The sequence below is a fragment of the Ictalurus punctatus genome, chromosome 8, assembly GCF_001660625.3.
Source record: "Ictalurus punctatus breed USDA103 chromosome 8, Coco_2.0, whole genome shotgun sequence".
Taxonomy (NCBI): domain Eukaryota; kingdom Metazoa; phylum Chordata; class Actinopteri; order Siluriformes; family Ictaluridae; genus Ictalurus; species Ictalurus punctatus.
This window is the reverse complement of record NC_030423.2, coordinates 16,807,503-16,819,922: the sequence shown is the minus strand read 5'-3', so window position 1 is coordinate 16,819,922 and position 12,420 is coordinate 16,807,503. Positions and strand designations below refer to the sequence as shown.

At 40.3% G+C, this 12,420-nt stretch overlaps 1 protein-coding gene and 1 long non-coding RNA gene across 5 annotated transcripts in view; one reads left to right on the top strand and one right to left on the bottom strand.

Moving 5' to 3' along the window:
* The window catches only part of erc1a (ELKS/RAB6-interacting/CAST family member 1a), a 30,176-nt gene that overhangs the window by 7,382 nt on the left and 10,374 nt on the right, over positions 1 to 12,420 (top strand). For all 4 annotated transcript variants that reach the window (XM_053682132.1, XM_053682131.1, XM_053682130.1 and 1 more), the window contains exons 3-14: positions 343 to 720; positions 1,092 to 1,166; positions 2,375 to 2,530; positions 3,956 to 4,123; positions 4,206 to 4,373; positions 4,461 to 4,598; positions 5,659 to 5,799; positions 6,733 to 6,873; positions 7,037 to 7,230; positions 7,957 to 8,044; positions 8,186 to 8,317; positions 9,564 to 9,724. In XM_053682132.1, the coding sequence (XP_053538107.1) occupies positions 343 to 720; positions 1,092 to 1,166; positions 2,375 to 2,530; positions 3,956 to 4,123; positions 4,206 to 4,373; positions 4,461 to 4,598; positions 5,659 to 5,799; positions 6,733 to 6,873; positions 7,037 to 7,230; positions 7,957 to 8,044; positions 8,186 to 8,317; positions 9,564 to 9,724 (1,940 nt within the window). The remainder of the gene's footprint in view (positions 1 to 342; positions 721 to 1,091; positions 1,167 to 2,374; positions 2,531 to 3,955; positions 4,124 to 4,205; positions 4,374 to 4,460; positions 4,599 to 5,658; positions 5,800 to 6,732; positions 6,874 to 7,036; positions 7,231 to 7,956; positions 8,045 to 8,185; positions 8,318 to 9,563; positions 9,725 to 12,420) is intronic.
* On the bottom strand, positions 6,098 to 12,145 carry LOC128633458 (uncharacterized). Its single transcript, XR_008396841.1, has 2 exons — positions 11,984 to 12,145; positions 6,098 to 7,171 (listed from the first exon to the last, which is right to left on the bottom strand). It is a non-coding gene; the product is annotated as an uncharacterized LOC128633458 (long non-coding RNA).

Here is a 12,420-nt window from a genome sequence, read left to right as displayed (position 1 = left end):
AATGTTGGATAAAACTACATTAGGACAGCTTGAGTAAGACTTTCTCTCATATCTGTTTCATTTTAAGACCTTTAATGTTGCAGTGTAACCATTATTGTTTTGAATTTGTGGTATATATTGGCATATTTTAAAAGTTTATTGACAGACAGGAATAACTGCTCTTAAACTTTTATTATAAGTTTGTTCTAGGTAAAGATACTTTATGTTCCTCTCTCAGTACATGGTTTTACAGAAATGTTGAACTGCTTTAACTAGCTGCTAATGCTAATGTATCCAATGGGAAATGAGAACAGTACAAACTTATTATTTACTATCTTTGTCCTCCTATGTCATTCATGCCAGCACCTGCAGACCACAGTGCAGGCGCTGCAGGCTGAGTTGCGCATCCAGCGTGACCTGAACCAGCTGCTCCAGCCACCAGGGGAGCCGCTCGCACTCGAGCCGGGTGAAGAGCAAGAAAGGCAGGCTCGCGAGCTTGTCCTGCTCCGCCGCACCATTCAAGAGATGGAGCTGCGGCTGGAGACGCAGAGGCAGACGCTGGTCGCACGTGACGACTCTGTCAAGAAGCTGCTGGAGATGCTGCACAACAAAGGGCCATCAAGCAAGTCCAGCGAGGAGGACCACGAGCTTACGTGCCGTCTGGCCGATGCAGAGATGCATGCACATCACCTGGAGAACCTGCTGGAGCAGCGTGATAAAGAGATGGTGGCTATGCGGGAAGTGAGCAACACCATAAATTCCTATTAGCATGTTCCTATGCTCATGCAATGTGAAAAATTATTGGATGAAAATAGTGAAAAATAGAAAAAGAAAATGAAAACAATGCAAAAAGTGTAACCCCCTTTTCACAAAACCATTGTCATCCTTTTATAACATAGGGTTAAAATGCATGTGTGAAACAGGGAATCTGCAGGGAATCTTATTTGCTTTTACAGTACTGTGCTGATCATAAGACTCTAGCAGAGTATTAGAGTGTTGAGCCAAATTCATAACACAGACGCAGTTTCCCCTGAAGGTTTGATGACACATCTGAAAGCTCTATTTCTGGCTATGGTGTGAACAAAGTGCCAGGCATGTGCCTCTTATTTCAGGAGCTGCATCGGCGCCTTGAAGGGACGCCGGAGTCTACAAAAACCAAAGCTCTGCAAACCGTCATTGAGATGAAGGTAGAGCATATGTCTACTTTGGGCAATATTACTTAACCCCTTCAACTCCCATGTAATGTAAGTAGACTTACATTCCAGACTTACCTTCCTCACTCTCATACCTTTCCTAGTAGTTATTGTAGTTACTCTGTAGTTACTAAATAACATGCTTTAGCATGATGGCGGCTGTGGCTCAGGTGGTAGAGTGGGTTGTCCACTATTCGTAGGGTTGGCAGTTCGATTCCCGGCCCACATGACTCCACATGCCGAAGTGTCCTTGGGCAAGACACTGAACCCCAAGTTGCTCCTGATGGCAAGTTAGCGCCTTGCATGGCAGCTCTGCTACCATTGATGTGTGAGTGTATGTGTGAATGGGTGAATGAGACACAGTGTAAAGCACTTTGCATAAAAGCACTATATAAATGCACCATTTACATTTATAGCATGAATTAATAATCTGGGCCTTTACTGGGCTGATGATGCATCTTTGTTTTAGAATAGACCTGTTTTAAGAAAATTAAAGGAATCAAATAGTTAATAAAGGTGTCACGAAATGGAGGCTGAGACGGAAGCAAGTAGAGATTAGGTAGTTTAATACAACACCCCAAGGGAACAGGCAGAAATCAATAAACAAAGACAGACAGAGGTCAAGCGATCAGGCAAACAGTCTAAACTAGGCAAGGCAAAGAGACAAGGTTGTAAATGTGAACAAGGTCAAAACCAGAATAAACAAACACGGTATCAAGGCTTGGAAACGACAGAGACAATGAAACTGTGCATATACTTCGCAGTGAGTGAATGCATAGAAAGTCCTTTTAAACTGTGGTTGTGAGTGTGCTGTGAATTGGATGCAGGTGTGCGTGATAAGAATGAAGGCAAGTGTTCGGGTTGCGGTCCATGGTGGTCATGTTTGTAGGCTGCAGTGCAGGAGGGGAAATGTAGTCACTGGTTTGCTGTGATATGACAAAAGGATTCTGTTTTGTTCATGAGCAATGCCCACACTGCACTCCAAAATGGGAGATGAAGCAGGGTGGGTGAGATTGTGACCAAAAAACCCCCAGAATTGTTTCTGTGTTTTTCACATCCACAATTTTGAATTTATTTATTTATTTTTACAATTTAGCACATATTTTACATACAGTATACACAGTACAATACATTGTATTCATGCTCCAGATGTCAATTGTGTAGTTTTGTGAGGGTTTTATGTGTGTGTTGCGTGTGTAAAGGACTCACAGATCAGCTCGCTGGAGCGAGGGCTGAGGGAGCTGGAGGACCAGGTCATGATGCTGCGCTCCAGTAACATGCTTACTTGCGAGGAGCGACAAGAGGAAGTCAAGCAAATGGAGGTCTACCGCAACCATACCAAGTTCATGAAGAACAAGGTAGTTCAAGTCCAAGACGCAATTATAAATGAATTCCTTTTGCATCCTGATGAATATTGATTTTTGATTTCAACAACCTACATTATTTTTTCTCATATGACCATTTGCTTCTTTTTAAGGCAAGATAGAGCAGGTAGAAATGGCCATTTTAGTCATTTATTTTTAAGTAGTTTTTCTGATTTTTGTCACCTTTGCTCCACCTCATTTGTGACAGTCATGACATGTTGTATAACCCTGTTTTATACAACCCTGCTTTGTTTCCTGTTCAGTCAAGCTAGCATATTTATCCATATATGTCAATTTCATTTATGAGCCATATAAACCACATTCCTCCAAGTAGCTCCATCATTTCTTACATGTGCGCTGAAGTGCCCCAGTAGCACTATGCAGTCAGGGAGGTACCTTCTCATATGCATACACACAAATAACACAAAGAAGATTTGAAAACTCCTAAAGGCAACCTTCTTGTCCACTGGGAAAACTCCAACTGTGCAGCCCTCAGCCTGGCCCTGGTGAATATCCCCGTAACCTGCCTGAGGCCTGCCTCCAGTGGGAACTAAGAGTAGGAGAGAGACCACCCCTGGTTTAGAAGGTACCAGAGCCCATACTGTGTGTGGATGTAAGGCTGACTACGTCTAATCTTACACACAAACTCAGGCTTTTTCCAGCAAAGTCACATCACACGTTCCCAAAGACACTTTCCACTGCAAAGATCTACTCCATCTAAGAATGGCCATCGCATGACTGACATTGAACCTGACCCCCACGCTACAGATGGTGAGCCTACAAGATTGCTCCATGTTGCCATTTTGCACTGAACCACCAGGACACCACCCAAAAGACTTATTCCATGGTGGGTCGCAGTAACCTTAATCCAGTCAGGGTACATCTAATCCAGGCAGAGTACACCTTTGGCATGGAGGATCTTTAGGATTGCGCTTGGTCTGACATCTCTCCTCAGATTTGTTCACCCAAGCTTTCATTGAGATGGGGCTCACCAGAGTACACAAGGTACTTCACAATGACAAGGTCTTGATCTGTGAATGGGGTTCACAGTGCCATTTTAAATCTTACATAATTTTTAACAACACTTAATTTTTAAAAACTTCAAATACATATATCAGTAAGTATATCAGTAATAGACTGTCAAAGATGAATTGTCATAATATTTAAAAAAATTTTAAAAAAACAAACAAACCCTGCATTCTTGTAGTATCTTGCCTTAAAGATCATTTTCATACATCATCCATCATAAAACGGTAGGCTTTGAAAGCCTGATAATAACATTTTGTGCATTGATGCAACGAATTTGCACATGATTGCCACAGTGTATATTTTGATCTTTGACCATCTGTAACACAGTGTTTATGTAAAATCTAAAAGTGATATTTGTAACCTTGACTGGACTGTCTTCTGTGTTATCAGATGGACCAGGTGAAGCAGGACCTCTCTAGGAAGGACACCCAGCTCCTTGGCCTGCAGACCAAACTTGAGACCCTTACCAATCAGTTCTCTGATAGCAAACAGCACATTGAGGTGCTCAAAGAGTCCCTGACTGCCAAGGAGCAGCGAGCTGCCATCTTACAAACAGAGGTAGAAACCCAACCAGTGGTTATCAACCCAACAATTTATCCTTAAGTTTTATTTGGGACTGATTAACTCCATAATCTCTCAGGTGGATGCACTGAGGTTGCGTCTTGAAGAAAAGGAAACTCTGCTGAACAAAAAGAGCAAGCAGATCCAAGACATGTCCGAGGAGAAGAGTACACTCAATGGCGAGATCCATGACCTTAAAGACATGTTAGAAGTCAAAGAGCGAAAAATCAATGTGCTACAGAAAAAGGTTGGTCATTTACATCTTAATTTTGTCCCTGCAATTACTAAATTGATTTCATACGTGTATATAAATTTATATATGATGATTTTCCAGATTGAGATCTTGCAGGAGCAGCTGAGGGATAAAGAGAAGCAGATGAGCAGCTTGAGAGAAAGAGTGAAGTCTCTGCAGACTGATACATCCAACACAGATACAGTTCTCAGCACCCTGGAGGACTCACTGGCTGAGAAGGTAACTGTTTGTGTCGTAAAGAATCATATATATATATATATATATATATATATATATATATATATATATATATATATATAGTCCATACATGGAGCATTTAAATAATTGTTTGTAAAAGATTTTTGCAGCATTGCCTTTCATGCTAAGCATGTCAATGACTATGTTTACATGGTTAGCAGTAATCTAATTATTGACCTTATTCTGAATAAGACAATATTCAGATTAAGGTGTTTACATGAGTTGCTTTTAGAAAATTCCTTTCATGTTCCCGTTTTACATGTTATACAACGGCATACGTCATTATGTTACCGCGCCACGCTGTCCGACAATCCCTCCAGAATTTCACGTTAACATACAGTTCGTCTTCGTTATGGCAACGTATAAAGTTTTGGGTGTTTAATTAAAAATTTTACGGAAGCTTCAAGTGCAGTTAATTATTTGTCATGCAATATGTTCAAATAGTCGACTGTTTGAAGCCATGGGCTGCGTCCGAAACTGCATACTTACATACTATATAGTAACCAATATACATGTATTAAACGCACTATATAGTAGGTCAGTACGTGTTTTCGTACGCAGCCGTGCTCTCTTGTTTGCTGTTAAACGGTTGCCCGCTGCTGTGTGTACATGTCATGTCGCAGAACACGGTGAAAACTCCAACACAACATTAATAATGTGATGTCTTAATTCGATTTGTGTTTACTTCGAGTATGAATTTAGTCAGATTAAGGTTATCAATAATTGCTGTTTAGATGGTAGTTTCTTAATCAGAGCATTGTCTTAATCGTGTTAATATCGGAATATTGTTGTCCATGTAAATGTACTGAATGTCTAGTCTAGACTACGTCTTCCCACTGGACTAAGTGGGGCCTGGACGAGAGAGTGAGGCCAATGTAGCGCAACTCTCTCTCACTTTAATCCAACTCACGCGCAAGTCATTTATGTCATCATCCGGAGAATAGATGACATAAATGGTCCTCATCGACACCGATGGACGAACGTCATCATCACTGAATGTAAGTGTTACTCCAAATCTTAATCCATTTATCACTTGTTACAGGAAAGAATCATCGAGCGGCTAAAGGAGCAGCGTGACCGGGAGGAGAGGGAGAAGGCCGAGGAGCTGGACAGCAGTAAGAGAGAGCTGAAAGAGCTTAAGGAGAAAGTGAGCTTGCTGCAGGGGGACCTTTCTGACAGAGAGGTGAGTATTACTGATTATAGGGTCCAGTTTGCCTTCTTGGCAGTCTGTCTTGTTGTTTCAGTTTGTAGGTGTACAGATAGAAACCGTGGATTGTATTTTACCACATACAGCATCCATAAATCAACCTCTAGCACTTCATCAGTGGCATTTCTGATCACAGGTCAGCTGTTAACTGGATATTTTTGGTTGTTTATCAAATACACATATTCCAGCTTGCATTTTAACCTGTGAATGCGTGATCATTCCAATTGCACCACGGGACTTATAACATGCAGAAGGGGGACGCTGGATGCAAATGTGTTAAATCAGTGGAAACTTTATTACAGAAAAAGCAAAAAACAGTTAATTGAAAAGTAGAACACAAGCAATGATCAAACCCAAGAAGTACAGGGTACTCAAACTAGGAAAATGCAGAGCAGACAAATAAGGTTTTGCAAGATACTCAGACACAACAGGGTATAAATAGATTAAAGATTTAACACAGGACAGATGAAAGCAGTAGGGCAACAAACAAATGACAGGACATGGTTGGAGACCGAACTATAATGAAAATGTGGGTCGCACTGGGAAAGGCAGTGTGCACTGAGAGGTAGAATTCGTGACAGAATTCTACCCCCAAATGGACACATCAATGCAAACATATATCCCATAAAGTATACAAGGGAGAGTTAACCCTGAACTAAAGATATAAACTAAAATATGCTGCCAGTGAAGACTGAAAATCCTTGGACTGAAGACTGAAAATATGTTGAAATTTATAAAGGGAATAAATATGCAGTAAAATTTACTGTCTTCAGTCACGGCATATACACAGCATATAAAACATGCTGAAGTCCAAATCATCAAAATTACACAACTAATAGCAATTTTCAACCGGTTCAGCCTAGAATTAAGCTTAATTTATGCCGTTCTGTTTCTTTATTGTCTGTGCAGAATTCTTTGCTGGACCTTAAAGAGCATGCATCATCCTTAGCCTCATCTGGGCTAAAAAAAGACTCCAAACTGAAAACTCTGGAGATTGCCCTTGAGCAAAGGAGGGAAGAGTGCTCTAAACTGGAGAACCAGCTAAAGAGGGTAAGAGAGGGTCAGAGAAAGGTGGTGTTGGCAAAGGGGGAATGAGTGTTATTACTGACATTATTGGTTATGGTGGAATTTGAAGAGGATAATGGCATAGATACTGTTGAATGTTAAGCCATGAATAATACTCATGCTGTTAACATCTGGCTGATCCGTTCAGGCCCAGAACGCAGCTGTTGAGGCACAGGCCAACTCAGAGCTCTCCAAGAGAATTGCCTCACTTGAAACTGATGTGGCCAGGCACAGAGAGGAGTCTGGGAAGGCCCAGGCTGAAGTTGACCGACTGCTGGAGATCCTACGCCAGATGGAGAACGAGAAGAACGACAAAGACAGGAAAATCAATGAGCTTGAGAGGTCAGCGAGCACATGTTGACATTCATGTTAAAAGTGATCGTTTGTCAGTGTCAGACCAGTGAAAACATCTTCATTTCTTTGTTTGCTTTAAGTGCAGTGCGAAAGCATTCATTCTTGTCAAAAACATTTTTTGTCAGTTTCATTTAATGATGTTGCTCTTTTTTACTGGAGCACCTTCCTCTCTCTTGAGTTCAGTTTAAAACCATTTTTAAGTTTCTGCTCTTGCTGAGTAGCATTTGAACTTCTGCTCTTGTCTCCCTTCTTTTCACTTTGTCACCTGGAATTCTGCATGTAGTGTGGCTTCCAGGTTAGTACATACAGTACATGTGTATCTTAACTTATTAAGATAATGTCTTGTTAATGTAGATTACATTCATACTCAGAATCAGTTGCAAAAAGTCCTCAAGCACAAGGAACTAATTATTTGAATGATAAGTTTTCAAGATAATGTTACATATTTAACAAACAAAAATGATAACGCTCAAATAAATACCCAAAGCTCAAATAAATGCCTAAAATTATTTACTTGCTGCCCAAAGCATCAAATAAATAATATTGTGAAGATAGTATACTGAGCTGCAATTTTCCCCAAAACTTTGCTATATGATAGAGAGCATTCACAGTGATACTCATTCATCCCTTATAGCGATGATCAAAATGTTATGACACAGTCGCTCTTGAAGCCACATCTATTTCTCATGCTCACTCTGCTCCATCCATGTCCAGGCAGATGAAGGAACAGGGCAAAAAGCCACCTGGGAAACACAGGGAGCCGTCTGGCAAAGGGCGCAGCGCCAATGACAACCCACAGCAGGTGAGAAGAAGAAAACAGCCATCAATTTCAATGACCAAATCCAAAACAGCTTGGTCCCAAACATGGTGAAGGCAATAATGGACCCATTTTGGATTCAATAATAGGTTTTGCGCTTTATGTACTGTACTTCTTAAATACCAGGAATCTTTGCGGCAGAAGGCAGAGCGCATTGAGGAGCTGGAGGAGGCACTGAGGGAGAGCGTACAGATGACTGCGGAGAGAGAGATGGTGTTGGCACAGGAGGAGGCGGCACGTACTCACCAGGAGAAACAGGTGTGGAAAATAGGAGCTCCGTTATATAAAAATCCAATGTATACTTTTAAAATTAGAGTTTGTCATCAAATAGAAACTATGGGCGTGAGTTGTGGGGAGTGACCAAAAGAATAAGGTCCCAACTATAGGCAGTGGATATAAAGTATCTCTGCGGGGTTGTGTGATGGTGTTAGGAGCTCGACCTTACAGGAGAGCCTCAGAGTTGAGCTCTGCTCATGATCACTGCTCCTCCGAATAGAGAGGAGGCAAATAAAGTGATTTGGGCACCTCTGGGCTTCTTGGGCTTGGGAAAATCTGGGGCTCTCCCAGGTGGATCTGGAATCTGTGCCTGGGGATAAAGAAGTCTGGGCTGACATTCTCAACTTATTGCCACTGCAACCCCCTACCAGGAAAAGCAGAAGCAATATGAATGAATGAAGGAATGAGTGAAGGAAAGAAGGAAGGAAGGAAGAAAAGCTAGGATTCACTTTATTGCCAAGCAATGGATCTTGCTAGTTTCTTCATTTCACTTTTCTGTTTAGATTTTTCCAGGCCAGAAATGAGCTCCACCCTTTCTCTAAAAAGCAACTCATGAGACATTTGTAGTTTTAATACAGGTGATCGGGTCAGTTGGATGAATTTTGAAAGTGTTTTCATTTCAATTACAATTTCCATACACATACGTCAGCGGTCTCTAGAACTTACAAACTGAGGTGGAACACTATGTAAAATGAAAAGTATGATTACCATACAGCCCAGTATCAGAGTTTAGTATACTTGATTACAGCTCTAACAGGATAATATTAAATTACAAAGATCATTGTGGTGACAGTGCTATTATTAAATCATAAGAGAAACAGGTTTGTCTCTGTGAGCCTTTAATAGTTCATCTAAGCAATGTTGTTTTGTTTGATGTTCTCCTGGTATGTGTGTTCTTTAAAAAGCTGGCTACTTTATTTAATTTGTTTTAAGGTATCGTCACATTATCATAGTATACCTTCAAACCCCTCTCAAAATAGGTAAATAAACTTCTGATCCAGTTTAATTGACTTTATTGGGTTTTATTGTTTGTTTGTTTTTTAGGATTGAAAGGGTTTGCCTAAGAATCCTGTAGAACCCTGTAAAAAATCAATATCCACTTAAAGGTTGAAGATTTGTTTCTCTGACTTAGACTAAGGCTTTAACCTGAATTAACCTGTAATCAGTGGTCTGTCTGTGATATATAGATGATGGTCACACCACAGTGAGCTGTCTGTCTGTTAAATAGATGGAGGAGCTGCTCGGGGCAATGGAGAAGGTGAAACAGGAGCTTGAGTCCATGAAAGCCAAGATGTCATCCACCCAGCAGTCTCTGGCTGAGAAGGAGGCCCATCTGACCACACTGAGAGCTGAGAGGAGGAGACATCTGGAGGAAGTTCTGGAGATGAAGTAAGTCACACAGCTACTGTATCCACTCCAGAGTCAGACTCAATGCTGAAGTAAGGCATCCTTTGTGAGGACTTTGCAACATTTGTTAGTCCTTTAGGGTGCTTTCACACTTGGCACGTTTTGTAGTAACAGCTGAGCTTCCAGAGCTTTCAAACTTTTCAGTAAAATGTGAAGTGGGGACAAGCATGTTGTAAGTTGGCGGTTATGTGAAAAAAAAATCTCAAAAGTGCTGTTAAAAATTTGTGAGGGAATATAAGGAGCTTTATGACATTTTTAATAGAAAATATTTCATTGCCAAAATTCCAACATTGCAATGTAACTAAATTAGCAACTTGGCTTTTTTTTCAGACATTCACTGGTATGTGCAGTGATGTCCCATTTTAACTGTGCTTACATATTGTCAAGTCACAAGAGCAGTTTAAATAGATTTTCAGCCTCCAAAGCTACATTGAAAGCAAAAAACCTCCTCATCACCAGAGATAACCTTTATTTTGTCTATATTTTTATCATTGATGATTATTATTGCTATAATAATAAGTTGGACAATACTATAATTAGTCTTTATTGGTCACATATACAGTAGAGTACAGTGAAATTGTTTTCTTCACATACCCCAGCCTGTGAGGAAGCTGGGGTCAGAGCGCAGGGTCAGCCGTGATACAGCACCCCTGGAGCAGAGAGGGTTAAGGGCCTTGCTCAAGTGCCCAACAGTGGCAGTTTGGCAGTTCTGGGGCTTGATCCCCCGACCTTCCGATCAGTAACCCAGAGCCTTAACCGCTAAGCTACCACTAGCTAGGATAGTAGTTACAATAGCTAGTTACAGTGTGCATTTCAAATGAGGTGCTTTTTTTCAGCACAAAAAGCACTCTGACCAGCAGACAACCTCCAAGTGTGGAAGCACCCTAAAGCATCTTAAAATAAGGGGTTCCGTAGTATTTGGTGGCGTCTTTGCAAAGAGAGACAAACTGTTCCATATAACAGCAAAAACATCAATAATAAAATTTATGCCCTCATAACTATCAAAGGGGGCTTTGAAATGTCACATACACTATCACACATCACACTTGGCAAACTTGTGTGTTGTAAGCAGGCCGAATCCTAAACCGAGAAGTTAACCAAACAGCCAGTCAAGCTGGAGCCACATTCACGGTGCATTACATAATGAATTTATCTCTCATACAAACAAGTTTAAGACCTAAAAACATGGCTCTTTATTTCTGTCTGGGGATCCAAATCATTGCAAACTTGTTTCACTGGCAAGGTTTTCGATATTCCATTACATGTCAATATACAGGGTTTCCATTCAGCCTGGCAAAGTATAAAGGGATAGTAAGTGACTGACATATTTTGGTGTATTTACTCCTCAACTGATATATAGCCAATAAAATATCAACAGCTATTATTTAAAGTTTTATGGGCTTGTTTGAAATATTGTTTTTATGCAATTCTGGAAACGCTACTTTGTTCTATAGTATATTCTTTGGTGGCTTGGGATGATATACTGTAAAGCTGCAACCTTTAATGTAACCTTTGAGGATTTGGCAACCTCTGTGGCAGAAATAAAATAAGGTATTTCAAACACATTTTAAGTGTAATGCACGCACACCTCCATGGTAGTGCCTTGGGTTGCGCTGTGAGTCTGTGACGATAACATATTATTACATATAAGTATGAAAAACAGGACGACAACTCTGACTCTAAATATTGTAGGTTTCCAGGGAGACAAGAACAGTTTTCACTACAGATTCAATAACAGTACTTCAATATACCAAAAAAAAAACACACTGCAGCTTTAAAAACACAGACCATAACTTTAACATTTTAACAGAAAGTGACAGACATGGATTACAGAATGCCAGTGAAAAATGTGTCTAGTTAGTGAGGAAGTAGAAGGAGATTTATGACAGGTTGAACTGAAAATATTTAATTTAAATATTAAACCAGATCAGATTTAAATCAATGTTTCTTTTGTCTACATAGCATATATGTATATGTGTATACAGTATCTCACAAAAGTGAGTACACCCCTCACATTTTTGTAAATATTTGATTATATCTTTTCATGTGACAACACTGAAGAAATGACACTTTGCTACAATGCAAAGTAGTGAGTGTACAGCTTGTGTAAGAGTGTAAATTTGCTGTCCCCTCAAAGTAACTCAACACACAGCCATTAATGTCTAAACCGCTGTCAACAAAAGTGAGTACACCCCTAAGTGAAAATGTCCAAATTGGGCCCAATTAGCCATTTTCCCTCACCGGTGTCATGTGACTTGTTAGTGTTGCAAGGTCTCAGGTCTGAATGGGGAGCAGGTGTGTTGAATTTGGTGTCATCGCTCTCACACTCCCTCATACTGGTCACTGGAAGTTCAACATGGCACCTCATGGCAAAGAACTCTCTGAGGATCTGAAAAAAAGAATTGTTGCACTATTACACTGAAATTACACTGTTATACAGAGTGTTATACACAGTATCTTCAGTGTTGTCACATGAAAAGATATAATCAAATATTTACAAAAATGTGAGGGGTATACTCACTTTTGTGAGATACTGTATGTATCACTTTTCTCTAACAAGGAGCAAGGCTATATACATCACTTCCATAACCCATGCTCAAGTAATAATAATTGGTTGAGAAATTATGTGTGTAATTTTGTGCGTATTTCAGACAGTAACGGGTTATTAGGAATTATAT